The 19,807-nt window shown below is 36.2% G+C and overlaps 1 protein-coding gene across 1 annotated transcript in view; it reads right to left on the bottom strand.

Annotated features, from left to right (window-relative positions):
• Window positions 1-265: 265 nt before the first annotated feature.
• Window positions 266-19,807, bottom strand: part of LOC111054671 (regulator of nonsense transcripts 1) — a 109,121-nt gene continuing 89,579 nt past the window's right edge. The window contains exons 16-19 of the mRNA XM_039435833.1: window positions 16,013-16,189; window positions 14,505-14,692; window positions 3,599-3,802; window positions 266-641 (exon numbers count right to left, since the gene is read on the bottom strand). Coding sequence (XP_039291767.1) covers window positions 633-641; window positions 3,599-3,802; window positions 14,505-14,692; window positions 16,013-16,189 — 578 coding nt within the window. The 3' untranslated portion in view covers window positions 266-632. The remainder of the gene's footprint in view (window positions 642-3,598; window positions 3,803-14,504; window positions 14,693-16,012; window positions 16,190-19,807) is intronic.

Raw genomic sequence — 19,807 nt, 5'->3', positions numbered from 1 at the left:
CGTAATATACTATTTTTAGTACCGAGAGGGAAAAAGTGACACTTTAGTATTATGTTCCAGGGAGTAAAGTAAGTACTTAGGTGTAAGACAGTAGGTGGAGGAAATAGTTATTTGTATATCTAGAGTGAAAAATATATTTCAAGCTGGGATGCTCACTATCACAACCCAGCAAATAATAGTTTAACTAGCTTAAAGAAACATCGTGAATACCCCTATTAAAAATAATATTTTACTACTGTAAATCCAATTCAAATAAGAAAGCGTATTTGAATTATTTTAAAGCATTTACTGCCTGCAGTGAATTTACAATGTTGTTAATTGTTTTCCTCGATTCGTATCGGTTTCTACTCTTATTTAGTCAATAGTCGTTCCGATATTGATTTACTATCTCAGGTCATCATTGTCGCATTTCTGTAATTTTCGTTCCCTTCGAAATTGGTTTGCTCTCCCCTACTATTTCTCCTTCTTCTCCTCCTTGTTGCTCCACCGACAGGAGTCCAGCGTTGACTGTCGCTCTCTCACTCTCTCTCCACGCCAGCCGATTGATGTCGATTTGTGGAAATGTTCGGTGAAGGCCATCTTCAATTTGGCAACCAACTGCTCCCACAGTCAGGTGACGTCACGGCTGCTAATCAGTAGGGCTGCAACAACATATACTAGTGACTCCTTGTGTAGGAGAACTCGCTCAACAACTGATGTATTGTAATCTTTGAAACCAGCAACTTTAAATTCAAATTCAATTTTATTAAGCCAAAACACTTTACAACTGGCCATGTCAACAGGTATTGAAAAATACATTAAATAAATAAATAGAATAACAGAAGCTTACAAAAATATTGCACTTCACATAAATTATAACATTCTTCTACACTTTACATACAAAAAATAACTGTAATTTTACAGTTGAACAAATTATAACACCCTATCATTTAAAAACTATTCAACACTATAATATGCCTTGTCAACCAGAAATGCATACAAATCTCTCTTAAAATTAGGCCTACTTGACTTTGACAAATTTTTAGGCAGCTTGCTGTAAAGTTGCAAGCCATAAACAATCGGACTCTTATCTGAAAATTTTAGCCTATGATGTTCAATTAATGGATTTCTACTACCACGTGTAAAATATTTATGGACATCTGAATTCTGTTTTAAGGTACCAATTCTATCTGCAGTGAAAAGTAGGACGCGATAGATATAAATGGATTGTAGAGTGAGCAGCCTAAGATCTCTAAAAGTGCTTCTGCATGGATGATTATTTTTTAAATTTGCTAAAAATCTTACTGACCGCTTTTGCAGAACAAATAATAATCTCTGAATGTTTTTTATACTTGTTGCACCCCAAAGCTCAACTTTATAAGCTGAATATTTAAAATATCATATATATCGGGGCACCGAGCTTCGCTCGTTATTTATTCATTGACTTATGATAAACCGAACACAATTCTTTAAAATGATTGGGGTTCTCACTGTGAACACTGTGAACACTGTGAACAACGACAACACAACAAAAGTACTAACAGGCACAGCCCAAAACTGTTTCTTTCCCGAATTTTGATTTATACACTAAAAAATAGTCCAGAAAGTAGGTTATGTTCCATACACTTGAATTAAGGTTCAATTTTCTGTACAAACATTTGAAAACAAAAAAATATAATTTACATTACATACAAACCAAATTGAATAACAAAATAACACTCACTAATCACTTGAAATTGTCAAATAATGATCAACTTTGAAAATTATGATATACTATAGTTTAGGAGGATTATCATGTCATGTCAACAAATCAGATTATGTTGATCAAATCGATTAGAAATTGTCCAGCTAGATAAAATATCTCGCTGATTGATTATGATTACACAGCTGGAAATAATTCTGTCTCTCTCCGACACAGGCATACGCATCTTCTGAGAAAATGAATAAATAAATATAAACTATAAATTCAATCTTTGGTTACAAAATTTCTATGCTTCTACACTCCAGAGCAAAGCTCGGTCCCCCGATATTAATGCGTATATAGAGAAGAAAACGTTGGATTTGTTTGTGCTGACCTTAGACCAGTTATAGAATAGACACGGCTCATTGTATATTCATACTAAAAGTCGATGAAGCCAACATCTACAGCCAAATCCGCCCATCTTGACGTCACAGCAATGACGTCACGCATCGTAAAGAAATTATAGAAAACTTTTTTGAGTTTTTGTGTAAGTGTTTGTGGTGTTTAACTTACATTGTTGTTGAACAATGCATTGTTGTTAGCTTGGTTGTGACGTCAAGATGGGTGGATTTGGCTGTAGATGTTGGCTTCAGAGGCTAGACTTCCCAACGTGTCTATTCTATAACTGTTCTAAGGTCAGCACAAACAAATCCAACGTTTTCTTCTCTATATACGCATTAATATCGGGGGACCGAGCTTTGCTCTGGAGTGTAGAAGCATAGAAAATTTTGTAACCAAAGATTGAATTTATAGTTTATATTTGTTTATTCATTTTCTCAGTCGTACAATTATTTTTACAGTTATATGAGGAGGCACAACAGGATTATGCTCAAAACTGACCCATTTCAAATTTATACTACAGTCCAAATCAAAATCTAGGTTAAGCTACTATCACTCATCAGAATAACAGTTTATTCACACTTCAAAAAATCTAGTGTGGCGCACTCACACAACTTTCTTTGCCGTTATGAAAATTCATCACCTGACGCTAGTGTTCCCGCGCATCTAAAGTCTACTATTAAAAGATTTGAGCAAGCTTGTGGCAGGGCAATAACGCTGGAGACACACATGAGGTCTGCCATCTCTTCATAGTGAATGATTTAATAGAATCAACAATAATTTGCAATTGAATAATCACATTTTCTCGAATTTAAAGCTTATCTTCAATTTTAGGTGAAAATGTTACTGAACATTAATTGTAGAGATTTTCATGCTCAATCTACTCCACTTGATTTTTTTCGTTTCAATTGTATCTGAAGCCTGATAATTGGGAATCTATCTGCATTGATGGGGCGAAGCTCCTGAAATTTTTACAGATATGGGACTTGTGGCAGTTGATAGAGCTTATTGATGACTATTTTAGGTATGAATTTGATCAAAATAGTTGGAACCGTTTCCGAGAAAATCACGAAAACCCCTTTTTTTGACAACATTTTCGCCATTTTAGCCGCCATCTTGAATTGCATTTGATCGAAATTGTTCGTGTCGGATCCTTATAGTGAAAGGACCTTAAGTTCCAAATTTCAAGTCATTCCGTTAATTGGGAGATGAGATATCGTGTACACAGACGCACATACACTCATACACACACACACACACACACACATACAGACCAATACCCAAAAACCAGTTTTTTGGACTCAGGGGACCTTGAAACGTATAGAAATTTAGAAATTGGGGTAACTCAATTTTTTTCGGAAAGCAATACTTTCCTTACCTATGGTAATAGGGCAAGGAAAGTAAAAACAAACATCAATTACAAATAGATATACTATGAATTCGATTTAGAATGATATACTATGTTTGCTAGGATATTTGTTAATATTATACTATGTACTTTTGTACACCAACTGTAACTGGTCTAAGGTTTGTGCTGACCTGTGAATAATGCGGCGGCTGGACGTTGGTGGGATAGCGGTCGCCCTGGTAGGTCGAGTCCTGCGACAGGAGGCCGTCCATCTGCGAGTGGAATTCGCCGACCAGGAAGTTGTCCGGCTGCGACAGGTCACCCAGGCCGCCCAGCCCGCCCTGCGCCAATCCTTGCGACAGGCTCCCGCCCCCCACGCCGCCCTGCGACATGTTCTGCACACCCAAAACAAAGAATAGTTAACACTGTTTTGTTGAGAGGAAGTTAGGAGAAGACCAAGTAGAAGGAGGAGGAGGAGAAGAGGAAGAAGAAGATAGAAGAAGACGGAGAAGAAGGAGAGGAAGAAGGAGGATACGAGGAAGTTGAAAAGAGAAGGAGAATAAGAATGAGGAGGAAGAGGAAGAGGAGAAAGATTGGGAGGAAGAGAAGGAGGAGGAGGAGGAGAAGAAGAAGAAAAAGAAGAAGAAGAAAAAAGAGGATGTTGGAGCCAGCTCTAGTTTTCATTTTTCGTTTTTGAATTGGACGCGCGCTCCTCGTTCAGTTCGTATTTCTTTCACTTGAGTGCGTCGCGCTCACTAGCCGGTTAGGCTGTTTCTTTCAGTTCAGTCTCGCTTTGTAAATTGTAATAGCTTGCCTCGAGTCGGGATTGATATTATTCGTCGATCATTCCCAGAAGAAAATCGTTCTTCAAATTATTATTTTTTCGTTAATGTTAAATCGTACACCATAAACCTACGTTTGGAAGAGTGTTTGCCAAACTCCCTTTAGTTGAAAGGTTTTAAACTATTATTTTTCGATTGGAAAGTTCACCGATCTATAGTCTTTAAAGACATTGTAAATATCTCGTCAGAAATATATGTGCAACGTTATATGATGGAAGCCGAATTTACCAACAGTAGATGACAATTAAGCTTGCCTTTTCACCATCCTTGATTCATCTCCTACCTCGGGGACACCTGAATACCTTACCTGGGAGTTGTAAGCTCAATAATATAAATATTACATTAGGTACTCTGCAGATTTTCGGTGAGTTGTTCTTTTATATATTCATTGCATGTACTTGTTTCTGTAGAGATATCACTTGTTTCTTTTCTATTCAATACAGTCCACTTTACATCAAAATTATTGATTACCAATTTAAAATCAATATAAATTTCGTAAAGTTGAACCTTAGAGTTTACATTGGTCATCCAGGCCAAATTTTATTGGCTATTTTTTATTCAAATATTTGGCAAGCACTTATCCAATTTTATTGTAAATCGTTTGTGCATGCTAGGGTTCAAACCTGTTTGTACATTATGAATTGAGCCGATCAAGTTGGTTCACTCTTATCTCTATTGTCCGATCGGAACCGTTACTTTGCAATGCTGATAACGTTATCGCTTAGCTTGCTTCGTCTATTGAGCTTTCTCTGTTCAATTTGTACTAACATTATCATTTTGCTTGCTTGAATCATCAATGAAAATCGTTCATTGTTGCATTCGTAATTTTATTCGAAAATTAGTAAATGAAAATCATTAAGACCTTTCCAATATCCAATCATGAGTGAAAAGAAGTTAAAGCTCAAACGAGCTAAACTTGAGCAATATTTCTATCGTATTCAACGTACTTTCGATTTGTCGAAAAAGGCTTTAAAAGAAGAAGCTAGTGCTAAACAATTTCTAATTCTCTATAGTTCCACTCTTAAAACTGTTCAGGATTATGAAGCTGTTGAAATGGAAATACAGGAGCTTGAAATGGAAAAAGACCCGGAATTTGTACCCAAATTTAGTAGTTCACATATGGAAATGTTCGAACATATGGAAGCAATTGCTAGTGAATTGAAAAAACGCAGTCAGGTTGTACCTAGTGTTTCTACCCCGGCTCAACCTGTATCTTCCAATAAGGATTCGTCTAATATTTTACCGAAAATTGAAATTCCTGTGTTCGACGGAGATCAATCAAAATGGGCGGTATTCTACGAAATGTTTAAATGCATGATTCATGACAACAAATCGATTCCAAATCAACAAAAGGTCCAATATCTGGTGTCCAAACTATCTGGAGAAGCGGCTAATATTTCACGTCATCTACCACCTATTGCTAATAATTATGAAATTATTTGGGATGCATTAATTAAGCGGTTCAATGACCCCCGCTCACTCTCAAATGTGTACTTGAAACAAATTTTCGAATTCAATTGTCTAAAATCTGAGTCTCGTGCAGGTTTAGTTTCTATAGTCGATCAGTTCTGTGGTTCAATTACTGCTTTAAAACGCCTACGAGGTGAAGATGTATCTGATGCAATATTTCTGTTCCAAGCGTTGAAAATTTTAGATCCTGTTTCTCGAAAGGCATTTGAAGCTTCAGTTCATACTAAGGATGATCCCACATATACTGATTTTGTTTCATTCATCGAAAGGCAGATTAAATCGTTACCGCATGACGAATCGTCTAAACAATGCAAGCCAGTAGTGAAACCAATACCAAAATCCAAAGTGTTGGTTGTTCAATCGAATTCGCAAGTGACCAAATCACCGGTAAAAATATCAGAATGTCTGAAATGTTCGATGACAAATCATAAATTGATCAATTGTCGTCTTTTTCGTCAGTTATCACCTTGGGACCGTTTTCGTTTTGTTAAGGAGAAGGGTTGCTGTTTGAAATGTTTCTCGCCAGCCCATCGTAGTAAAGATTGTACTTCTTCCAACTGCGAGGAATGTAGTCAGAAGCATAATTCGCTTTTACATTCGGAAATGCTTCAAATTCGTCATCAAATTCGGATGCGAAAAAGGTAGAAAATAATACTATTACCTGTTGTTCTATCGATTCGAAGTCGGCACCATATAGTGTTCTACTATCAACTGCTCAAGTCGAGGTACCTGATAAGAGAGGTAGATTGCACAAAATAAGAGTTTTAGTTGATTCAGCTAGTCAAAGTCATTTCATTACTCGTAAACTTTGTCGTAAATTGCAACTATCGATTTCTCCTTTCCAATTAATTGTGAATGGTTTTGGCGGAAATTCGCAATCAGTTTTTGGTCGTACTTTTGTCACGCTTCAATCTCGACTCGATTCTAGTGTTAAATTTTCCATTGAACCATTAGTTGTCGAAAAAATCATGGAACAGCTTCCCACTAGTAAAATTGATAATTCTAAATTATCAAATTTGTTTGGTCTTCGACTTGCTGATGAAAGTTATCACATTCCCAGCGAAATTGACGCTATTATAGGAGCTGAATTAGTGCCCCATATTTTCCGAAATGGTCGTGTGGAAATTGATTCGAATTATTTGATGGCCTTGGAAAGTGTTTTCGGTTATATTTTGATGGGTAGAGCCCCTATTTTAACTCAATCTTCAGAAAATTCAACGTGTTTGATGACTTGTCTAACATCACCGTTGGATAAGTTAGTTCGAAAATTTTGGGAAGTGGAAAGCGTTCCAGATGTAGGAAAACAACTCACTGCTGATGAGTTGGAATGCGAGAAGGATTTTGCATCGTCCGTTCGTCGTGAAAATTCGGGTAGATTCGTTGTCTCATTATCGTTTTCAAAATCCCCTGATTGTCTTGGTGATTCTTATGCTATGTCAGAACGTCGACTCATCAGTTTGGAGAAACGACTGGCACGTGATCCAAACATGCGTTTAGTGTATCACGATGTCCTCTTGGATTATCTCAAACAAGGACACATGGAATTGATAAAAAATCAGAGTGATAAAAGTGGTTATTTTATACCTCATCATGCTGTAATCAAAACTCAGAGTCAATCAACGCCTTTGCGTATTGTCTTTGACGCAGGCGCGAAAACTACTACTGGAGTATCATTGAATGATATACTTCATATCGGCCCCAAGTTGCAAACGGATATTTTCGTTCTGTTAGTCAATTTTCGGTTATTTTCTATCGCTGTAACTGCTGATATAAAGCAGATGTATAGACAGATTCTTGTCGATGAATCGTGTCGCAAATTTCAGCGTTTGTTATGGAGATTTTCGTCCAATGATCCCATACAAATTTTTGAATTAAAAACTGTCGTATTTGGTCTGAGTGAGTCACCGTTTCTAGCTCTCAGAACTGTCCATCAACTTGTTCAAGAAGAAGGTGAAAATTTCCCTGATGCTAAAGCTCGTATTCCGAGTGACATGTTTATGGATGATTTGGTGACAAGTGTGTCTTCTTTAGGTGAAGCAAATCGTCTTTGTAGTCAGGCTAAAGAATTGTTCGAGAGAGGCGGATTCGAACTTACTAAATGGAGTTCCAATTCACCTGAATTGATGAATGATTTCTCGGAAGATGAAAAATCGGCCTTGTCTAAAGATTTCGAGATGGGAAATTTGTTGGCTGTCCTAGGTTTGAAATGGCAACCTGGTAGTGATTCGTTTTGTTTTTCAGTGAATCCTAATCAGTCTGTTCCTACCAAACGTCACATTTTATCGGTAGTAGCACGCATTTTCGATCCTTGGGACTCTTGTCACCCCTAACTTTGTTTCTTAAATGTTTAATTAAACAATTATGGAATGCTGGTCTTGATTGGGACGATTCAGTACCTCCCTCTATTGCGCTTCAATGGGAGACATGTCAGAAGGAGTTCCCTTTATTGTCCAATCTCTTCATACCACGTCATTTAGGAGTGATGAATGATTCGAAAATTACTGTCATTGGTTTCTGTGATGCATCGACTTTAGGTTATGGTGGTGTGATCTACATAAAATCTCAAATGGATATGCAACCTGCAACTATCACATTGTTGTGCGCTAAATCAAAAGTCGCGCCATCTAAGACTTTATCCATACCTAGGCTTGAATTATGCGCGGCGCTCTTGCTCGCTGAATTAATACAGGTTGTTGTCTCTGTTTTGAGCCTTCGTGTGTGAGCCTTCGCTTCGTTGTCACGTGACTCGCGTCGTTGCATTATCGGATTCAACTGTTGTCTTACATTGGATCAGGGGCTGTCCATCTAGATGGCAATCTTTCGTCGCTAATCGAGTTACGAAAATTCAAGACTGTCCTATCAACGACTGGTTACACGTGGCAGGAAATTCAAACCCAGCTGATCCCATTTCGAGAGGTTTATCCCCTTCTGAAATAATTAATCATGATTTGTGGTGGTCTGGCCCCTCTTGGCTAATGTTAGAAGAGAGTGATTGGCCCGTCAAGGTCGATCTGGAACCTATAGAGTGTCTACCTGAGGTCAAGGTTCACTCAATTGTCACTGTAGTACAGTCGGAAAATTCATCTATTAATTCGATTCATCTTTTAATTGCTCGTTGTTCCAACTACCAACGTCTATTGCGTATCATGGTGTTAATATTGAAAGTACTTCGTCTATTGCCTAAACCTCATGAATTAGATTTCGATTTGGCGGAAAAACATTTGTGTAAAGTCGTACAAAAAATTCATTTTTCGAAAGAATTACTGGAATTGAAAGCTGGGAAAGAATGTACTTCTCATCTTCAACAACTGTCACCCTTTCTTGATCATGATATTATTCGTGTGGGTGGACGTTTACAAAATTCTGAGTTGAATTATGACAGCTGTCATCCGATTATATTACCGAAAAATGATCCATTGGTCACGCTTTTGATTGATTATTTTCATGAAAAGCACTGTCACGCTGGACCTCATTATTGGCGTCTATTTTGAGACAAAAATATTGGATTTTATCAGCCCGTGTCCTTATAAGGAGTCATGTACGAAAATGTAACAAGTGTTTTCACTATCGTCCCACTCTTACACCGCCGAAAATGGGCAATCTGCCAGCCTGTAGAACTCTGTCGTCTAAACCATTCGTCCAATGTGGAGTTGATTATGGTGGACCCATTCGAATCACCATGGCCAGGCGTCGGAATCCTTTCATATTTAAATCGTACATTTGTCTTTTTGTCTGTATGGCAACTAAAGCCGTTCACATTGAATTAGTTTCGGACTTATCGACCCAAATGTTCTTATCAGCTTTTCGCCGTTTCCTTGCTCGACGAGGTCCTTGTAAGGTCATGTATTCCGATAATGGTACCAACTTCGTCGGCGCCTATGATGAGCTAATAAAATTGTCACGGATGCTGAACTCCAAGGAATATCAAAACCTGCTCCAGAATGAACTTGCTGATCATAGCATTGAGTGGAATTTCATCCCGCCAGGTTCACCTCACTTCGGCGGTCTTTGGAGGCGAATATAAAATCAGTAAAGTCACACCTGTTTCGAGTTATTGGTAACCAGTTGTTGACTTACGAAGAATTGAACACTGTCTTAGTTCAAATTGAGGCTGTACTTAACTCACGCCCGTTATGTCAAATGAGCGCGGATCCGAGTGAACCCCTCGCCCTCACACCGGCTCATTTTCTCACTTTGACACCTCTTAAGTACCTTCCTATGTAAATGTGGAAGATCGTCCAATGAATCGATTGGATCGGTTTGAATTAGTCAATCAAATGGTTCAGTCTTTCTGGAGTCGTTGGCGCAAAGAATACTTACATGAATTACAAACCCGTGTGAAATGGTGTAAGGATTCCACCCCTCTCACGGTTGGTACAATCGTCCTAGTGGATCAACCAAATGTCGCACCGTTGAAATGGCCTCTGGGGGTGATTGAGGAAGTATTTCCCGGTGCTGACGGTGTCGTTCGAGTGGCTATGGTGCGGTGCGCCAATGGTCGCTTCAAAAGGCCGGCTACAAAGTTGTATCCGTTGCCTACTCAATAATTTTCCTTTTGCATTTTTTGTTTTATTCTCGTTTTGTTTTATTTTTATTTCTTTCGTCGTTTATTCATTGTTTTTTCGTTTCTTTGTTCTCTAGCCTTGTCTGAAAATAGCTTTTCAGCCGGGGGGGGATGTTGGAGCCAGCTCTAGTTTTCATTTTTCGTTTTTGAATTGGACGCGCGCTCCTCGTTCAGTTCGTATTTCTTTCACTTGAGTGCGTCGCGCTCACTAGCCGGTTAGGCTGTTTCTTTCAGTTCAGTCTCGCTTTGTAAATTGTAATAGCTTGCCTCGAGTCGGGATTGATATTATTCGTCGATCATTCCCAGAAGAAAATCGTTCTTCAAATTATTATTTTTTCGTTAATGTTAAATCGTACACCATAAACCTACGTTTGGAAGAGTGTTATTAAAATTATTGAAGTTGGATAAGACCTTTTTGGAACAGGTTGTGGATCGAACTGTTTGGAACAGTGATAGTGGATAAGGATCTGTTTGGAAAAAACTAGATACTCTGATACAAAAAAGTTAGAATTTAATAATTAAGAACATTAGAATTAACATGGGAAATGTCAAAAATTTGTGTTGCAAACAGGGTACAAGCCAAAAGAGGGAGACATTCCAGAACATTAAGTAATAAAATAATAGTACATAGGTATAGGTATTTCTACTAGTCTTAATAATAAAACATTATAATTAACATGAAAAATAGCAAAAATTTGAAGTGCTCCTCGAAAAAGGGAGGGGATCTAGAACATGAGGTTATACACATAATATTATAGGTTTAGGTATTTATTTCTACAAGTCGTAGTTGTAAAACATTTTAATTGACATGAAAAATAGCTAAAATTCGAAGTTCAAACACGGTACAACTAAAAAAGGGAGGGGTTCCAGAACATTAAGTTATACTTATGTGTAGGTATTTCTACAATTCTTAGTAGTAAAACATTATAAATTGACATGAAGAATAGCAAAAATTTGAAGTCAAACAGGGTATAACTAAAATAAGGGAGGGGTTCTAGAACATGATGTTATACACAACATGATGTTATAGGTGTAGGTATTTCTACTAGTCCTTACATGAAAACTAATTCAAATGAACATTATTCCGATTTGATTATTTTAAAGTTCTGGTCTTGTTCTTCCATCTTTAATAAAACGTTGAAAAGCTCAAAACATCTTAAAAAGTTATTTTTTAGTTTTAAAACTTCAAGATTCAGTAACAAAGACAAATCAAGCTAAGCAGTTTGTATTGTTGGTAAGAACAATAATACGAAATTCGTAGGTTATGGAGATTGAAACATTGCTGGCAGGTTTGCCAACTCATTCCACTAGACCTTTGTATAAATGAGAATGCAGTTCTGTGGTTAACTATTAAAATATAAAAGAAAATAAAGATTCAAAACAAACCCCAATGCTCATACAGAGGATAAGACTCTCTTTGGAGTAGCTTGTCAAGGAAGCCATATCATTACTGAAGGATAAGACATGCTTTTGAAAAAGTCTGGATTAGACTCGTTTTGGAACAGGCAATAGATGGATAAGGCTTTACTTTGGAACTACTGCAAAAGTTTTCCTATCAATTTCTGTGGGATAAGATTTTTTTGGAATTTTTGCTTCTACCCAATCGATGCAGAAATTGATATAGATGGCAATGCAATATCTAACTCATTTTTTGATTTTTTGGGATAAGACTCTTTTTGGAAATAATAGACTCATATGTGCAACGTTATATGATGGAAGCCGAATTTACCAACAGTAGATGACAATTAAGCTTGCCTTTTCACCATCCTTGATTCATCTCCTACCTCGGGGACACCTGAATACCTTACCTGGGAGTTGTAAGCTCAATAATATAAATATTACATTAGGTACTCTGCAGATTTTCGGTGAGTTGTTCTTTTATATATTCATTGCATGTACTTGTTTCTGTAGAGATATCACTTGTTTCTTTTCTATTCAATACAGTCCACTTTACATCAAAATTATTGATTACCAATTTAAAATCAATATAAATTTCGTAAAGTTGAACCTTAAGAGTTTACAGAGGATAAGAGGAAGTAGACAGGGGAAGAAGGAGAATAAGAATGAGGAGGAAGAAGAAGAAGAGAAAGATTAGGAGACGAAGACAGGAGAAGGTGGAGAAGATGAAGGAGGAGTCGAAGACAGAAGAAGAAGACAGTAGTAGAAGAAGAAGAAGAAGAAGAAGAAGAAGAAGAAGAAGAAGAAGAAGAAGAAGAAGAAGAAGAAGAAGAAGAAGAAGAAGAAGAAGAAGAAGAAGAAGAAGAAGAAGAAGAAGAAGAAGAAGAAGAAGAATAAGAAGAAGTAGTAGAAGGAGGAGGAGGAGAAGGAGGAGTAGAAGACGAAGAAGAAGACGAAAAAGAAGAAGACAGAAGAAGAAGAAGTAGTGGTAGGAGGAGGAGGAGAAGAAGACGGAGAAGTAGTACAAGAAGAAGAATAATAAAAAGAAGAAGTATAAAAAGGGAAGAAAATGAGGAGGATAAGAGGAAGTAGACAGGAAGGAGAATAAGAATGAGGAGGAAGAGGAAGATGAGAAAGATTGGGAGGAGGAGGATGAGAAAGAGAAGGAGGAGTAGAAGAAAGAGAAAGAGGAGGAATAAGAAGAAGGAGAAGAAGAAGAAGAAGAAGGAGAGGAAGTAGGAGGAGAAGAAGAATAATTCGTCTACACTTTTTAGGTTAAGATCTGACCTACTTTTGGCGAGCTGCTTATCATCAGCTGATTAGCGAGCGTAAAGAAACTCTTCTACGCATGCGCGACTGATTAGCGAGAGTAAAGAAAATCTACTACGCATGCGCAGATGGTTAGCGAGCGAAAAAGTAGATTCTCCTCAGAAATAAGCTGTTTTAACGAGGAGAATTGGGTGTGTAAATTCTTGTATTACGCGCAGTTGTAGAAAATTTCTTCCTCAGGGAAATTGTCGCCCTCGGCTTCGCCTCGGGCTTCAAGCTTTTACCCACAGGGAGAAAAAGTTGTACTTTTCACTCTAGATATACAAATAACTATAGTGAGGTTCACATTATAATGGCAGTGAAGAAAGATTGATTGATTGATTGATTGAATACTTTATTTATGTAGATTACAATATATACTGGCTTATACACTTATATACAATAGCTTACAATACAGTAAAATTATAGATGAATTTACATAATATAGACTAAGAAAATAATTATTGAACTGTATATGATATGAAAAAGCAATTTGTAATATAATAACTATAGATAATAATCATATTGTTATGCATCTACATAAATTGGCGGAGCTTTGGACATATCAATGTCCATTCTTAGGAAATAATATTAAAAATATCCTATTCTAAAAGATAGGAGATAGATAGATAGGAGAAAGAAACGATAGAAAGATAGGAGAAAAACGTTGCCAAGTCTCTCTATTTTGCCACTGACTGTACACAGCTGTTACTCAATTCATCCCATTAAATTTTATGTAATAATAATTATCATTTCCTTGAAAAAAAATCAATTTAATGTCGAATTAATCGGGATTATATATTTTTATACAAACCTGAAATGGCGGCTAATTTAAAAAGCTGTGATACACCAATCTGAATTTCAAAACAACAGAAATTAAGTTATTTGGTAGGCATTCTATTCCAATTTCTTTTAAAAATAATAGAAAAATAGAAATCCTATTTAAAATAAGTAATAGGAATAATTCTGATATAACCTTTCAATATTATTTATACTGGTACGAGTAGGTCTAACCATAGAAAAACAATAGCGTAAGAAACAACTTATGCTATTGTTTCTCTATGGTCTAACCTATACGTGTAGACTAACTGAAGCATGGATGAAGTCTAGGATGGTTAGTTATCAACTTTTAAAATGTCAATTCAGGTATTTTAATTTGTGTTTCTTATACAGTAATGTCTAAAAATTATTCAATTGTTTCAAAAATACATTTTAAATCAATTATACGACTTTGTATTAGAGTATTTTGATAGAATGGTGAAAAAATGGCGGCTGAGAATTGTTTGTCTACTTTTGTACAGTCACTGTCAAAAGTAGCAATAAGATATTCTGGCAAACAGACAACATTGCAAAGCTGGAGAGAGATAGTGCTATCTGTTTTGTTGTATGATAGAAGAGGACAGCAACAGTATTGTCAATTCTACACTGCCATTATAACGTGGACCTCACTATAATATTTGTTGCTGAAGGCTGCTACCCATTTGCAATGATCTAATTATTCTGTGATAGCGTTACCTGTGACATAGCCTGAGTGATTCCAGCCTGACTGAAGCCGGGCTGCGTGCTGACATCCTGACTGTTGTGGGTCGCCCCCTTGTTGCCCTTCGCTGCCCCCCCGGCAGCACCCATCCGGCCATTACGTCTCATCTGGCGGCCTCCCGCCCCCGACATCCCGCCGCCAACTGCCTGCTGAGATTGACGAGCTGCAACAAAAATACATAAATTTATTTCTGATACTTACAGAAAAACACCAAGTCAAATATGTGTGATGACAACAAAAAAAAAAATCTGTTGTGGCGCACTCACACAACTTTCCTACCCGCTAGGTCTCGCGCTTGTCGGTTCAGCCATCTTGCAGCCATCCCAATCAGCTGTTGGCGTGTATTTTGAATGCAAATTGTTTGTTCTATCTGTATTTTTTCTGATTCTTGAATGAATGAAAATGAGAACTTTGGCTGAGAATTTTCAACTTCAATTGAATTATTAATTTTTAAATGAATTTCAGTCTAAATATATTTTAGAGCTGTGAATAACAAATAGTGAGTAGGTTTTTGATTTTGTATTCAAATTTTTTAAATAAGTGCAATATTTCTCAAGTTTTTAATTTATTGTGATTCATTTAGAGTATAAAATCAACCTTCAAAATTCAAAATTTTAAATCATCATTTCTGGACCGAAAATCAAATGACGAAGCAGTGTGTGACTATATAACCTTATCTTTTGGACAACATTAACATTTTATCAAAATTTTTGGAGAGAAATAGTACAGGCTTAGCCTAGTTTTTCCTCCAATGTCATAATTGTATTATGATTATAGTATTTTATACAATAAATAAATAAAATAAAAAAAAAAAATTAAGGTTGTTATTAATAACAGCATCACACACACACAAACATTTGATGGATTTCAGCCATCATTTTACCCATAATTACCCACTTTTCATATTCAATGGTAACTGTAGGAAAAATTTAATGTGAAATACATGCGCAAAGTTCGTTTGCTGCACTCAAGAAACCATCATTCCGCACTCGCCTACGGCTCGTGCGTAAACGTTTCTTTCGGTGCAGCAAACTGTCACTTTGCACACTAAAGTGGGAGAGAAATTACTTTTAACACGGCTCTTTCTCGAAGACGGAGAGGTCCGATGCTCTATCCTCCACTAATCACTCCCACTACATAGCAGCATTCTCCTTCCTTTGTGTCTGAGAGAGAGAGAGAGCTTTGCAACGCGACGCACCAACACTCCCCTTCCAGCTATTGCTGGCAATGTTCCAAGTCATATACTGGTCAGCAGGTATAATATTGTTTTCATCACAAGAGCATGAAGCAAAATGACACGGCGCATCCAATTGTGCGCAGGATGTCTGTCTGTGTCTACGCTACAAACTGTGGAGGGAGAAATGAGTTTCTCCTCTTCATGTTGAAAGTAATATATCTCAGACTTTAGTTGCACAAATAACTATTATCAATCTGTATTATGTTATGGCAAATAAATCAATTTGAAATGTAGGTAGTACCGTACCTTGCAATGCCTGCTGATGCTGATTGTAGAATCGGGGCGGAATGTGAGACATGTTCATGAACATGCCAACTGGCACAGGCAGGTTGCCCAGACTGGCTTGGGCGCGCTCTGGCGAAATGTAGCTGATCGGGTCATGTGTGCGTGCAAACAGGTCCAAACCTGGCCCCGCCCCAGCACCTGCAATATTATGCTCATACATTTTTGCACCTAAATCATTGAAATACACAAATATCTTATATTAGTCATACAATTCTGCACCTAAATCATTTACGGGCCGGTTTCCGAGCTCGGGATTTAGCTAAGTTCTAGACTTTAAACAACTGGGGCCTATTTCACAAAGGTACAAGTAGGTTACAAGCATAGAGAAACAATAGCGTAAGTAGATATCCCATGGTATAGGGGAGTTAATGTCGTAACTTTTACTGTTATCTCAAGCCAATAGTCCACATAGTTCTTACCTGTGAAGCTGTGTGACACTGGTAGTCTCTCATATTGTGCCGTTCATACACTCTCACCCCAACAAAACAGTAAAAATCGACAATAATCAACAGTAATCAGCTTGAGATAACAGTAAAAGTTACGACATTGACTCCCTATACCATGGGATATCTACTTACGCTATTGTTTCTCTATGGTTACAAGTCTTGTTGCCAACCATGGTTTTGGAGAACAGCTGATTATAAGCGTTTCACAAAAGCAGAATAATTATTGTAAACTTGTAGTTGCAAAGAACTTCTACAAGTTTACAAGTGATTTGCTTGTTACGAACAAGTGTTTCACAAAGATTTTCATTGTAGCCAACAATTTTCGTCGAAATTACTTGTTCGTAACTATGAAATTTCTACCGAAGTGGAAAGCTATGTGAAGGATTTACAAGTGATCATTAAAATGATTTTAAATATTCAATATATATTTCTAATAATCAAAAATGCCCTATATTCCTCTATAATTCATTATTTATGAAATATGTGCATCAGGAAATTGAATTTAATAAATTTCCAAAATAGTTATTAATGTGTCACTTCATAGGTTATGTGTACTATAGTATATATAGTACATATATTATATACAGAGTACATATACTGTGTAGATTAAAAATTCAGCAATAAATGAAGTAGACTGTACAAAAAACATTATATTGCTTTCAAATATTTCAAAAGTAATTATTGAAAAGTACAAGTAACCTTTATAAAGGATGAAAAAAGGAAATTATCATGAAAATAGGTTATGTTTACTATTGAAGTACTTGTAGACTTGTAAAATTGTAAACTTGTAGATCATAAATTTTTGTGAAACGTGAGTACTTGTAAACTTGTAACTACAAGTACTTTTTTGTAACCATGGTTGGTAACAATTATTCTTGTACCTTTGTGAAATAGGCCCCTGGAGTCAGAAAATCAGCTTTCCAAAATGGGGCGTAGTCGCAGTTTTTATAACAGTAGTCGCAGTTTTTATTTTCTCACTTCCTTAATTAAACATTTCTAAATAATTCAAAATATCTAAAATTTTACACTATTTTCTCTTTTATTTTATTTGTGTTTAATTTTCTAGTTTTTTGAAATTTAATTCAAACGTGACTTTGACAATGACTACGACTACGCCCCGTTTCGGAAAGCCAATTTTCTTACTCCAGCTGTTTAAAGTCTAGGACTTACCTAAATCCCGAACTCGGAAACCGGCCCTACAACTCTTCAAAAACTGTTAGCAAGAGATATTCCAAAAATTAAAATACAGGGTATTTACTAACTCCCTAACAATATTCTAGGGAATCAATACTACATCTATACTTGAGGAAACGAGAAAGGAAAAAAAGGAGAAGAAGAAGAAGACAAAGAAAAATGACAATTTATAGTATTATGGATGGAGTCATATTATGTTCCTGGGTAGAAAACATATCTAAATATCATATTTCAATTGTCCGGAAGTCCGGAAATGATATTATTAATTGAATAAAACAAGATTTAAATAAAATATCAATTATTGAGAAAGTTATTCAATTTACCAAAAATAGCTCAACTAAAAGTTATTTTTTAGTAAATTGAATACCTAACTTTCTCAAAAATTGATATTTTCAGAAAATGTTTGTTTTATTAACACGCGAGTAGTCGCGCCCGCGGCAAATTGCCGCACAATTGTAACTTTTGTAAGTAGCTTTGGGAATTTTCGTTTTCCAAGGTTGGCAGCCCATGTAATCCTCGCTGTGACTGTCCTCTAGACAATCTTGAACAGTTTGAGGATGACAGAATGAACGTTGACTAATTTCAATATTCCTATCTTCCTATTTTATATTCCATCTTCTGATTCTAACTTTCATTATTTTTTTATTCAATCTAGATGTCGAAAAATGAGTCAAATGAAGAAGGTATATTCATTCCATTCATGAGTAAATTATTTTATCCCATAAAAATGATAAATTCTAACAATAAATTTGCAGTAAGTTATGTATTTTTGGAATCTCCTTCATGTATTATGTTATTTATATACTTACAAATAGTATATACTAACATAAACACGTTCAAAAAGATTTGAAATTAATAAATATTGAAAAATCATTGTCTAAACCAAGTGTTTATAGACTAGGGAGCCATAAGGGTGAGTGTGAGCAAAATGCTCACGCGCGATCACTGACGTTCTGCAAGTCCGTGCGACTACTCGCCTGCTGTTAAATCAACAAACCCATGGACCCCTCTCTGTGAATGTGGTGAGAAGCAAAGCATGAACCACATCATTATGGAGTGTTCTTTGTCAAGTTTCCAGAGAGGGCTACAGAGATTGCATGTAGCAGATGACAAGGTCATACTCAGGCTCAAAAACTTGAAAATACTTGTTTAATTGTAATAAATAATAATAATAATAAATTTTGACTTTATTTCTGCGTGAAAAAAAAAATACAGAACATGTGAAAATTAAAAGTAATAGAAAACTAAGCATGCAGTATTAAAAACAAAACAAAGAAGCAAAAAAAAAAACAAAAAACAATACAGTTAATTGCTTACTCTACTAGAGCTACACTGCGAACGAAAAATACATCAAAAAGACTACTCTACTAGAGATACAATAAAATAACAGTGGACAGCAATTCAAGATAGAGATTCACAAGTTACAAAGATTATAATACATATACAACATGCAGAAATAAGTCATTACTGTATGCAAATGACCTTAAGAGAAAGGTCACGTCCGCATACAGGAGCACCGGACAAAACAAGCGTTGAATTAAACTGTTAGTTCTATGAAAAATAGAAACCAAATACACATACACATACATATACACACACACATATATATATATATATATACATATACCTGCACATATATATGTCTCCATAGTAATAGTTTAGATAGATTTATATGGAAATCATTAGATATAATTATCGTATGAGCGTGATATTATGTACATCATTTTTGTAATAGTCCATGTGTATATTATATAATGTTGTTTTGCAAGAGGACAGTGTTCTGTACATACAATGTGCACGAAAGTTAGATATATTAGGCAGTGACAGAGTACATGGCTTCCAATCCTTCTGTGCTAATTGAAAGAAGCCATTTTTTCAGATGCAATTTCATTTTTATTATTTTATTGTGGCAGTTGAAAAGGGTTTTCATTGAGGAAGGTAACTGATTGAAAAATTTTGGTGCTAGAAAAAGAAAGGTTTTTTTAAATAAAGTGCTGTTTGGCCTGACACCCCGGACAAACAACCCATCAGCCTGCCTCGTACGATAAGGGCCAGTAACTGAATCACAATAATCAATAGTTACGCCATCATTACCGCTCACTAAATAGAAAATTGA

The sequence above is a fragment of the Nilaparvata lugens genome, chromosome 9 (genome assembly GCF_014356525.2).
Source record: "Nilaparvata lugens isolate BPH chromosome 9, ASM1435652v1, whole genome shotgun sequence".
NCBI classification, from domain to species: Eukaryota; Metazoa; Arthropoda; class Insecta; order Hemiptera; family Delphacidae; genus Nilaparvata; species Nilaparvata lugens.
The sequence above is the reverse complement of the archived record's forward strand: the minus strand, read 5'-3'. Positions and strand labels throughout refer to the sequence as shown.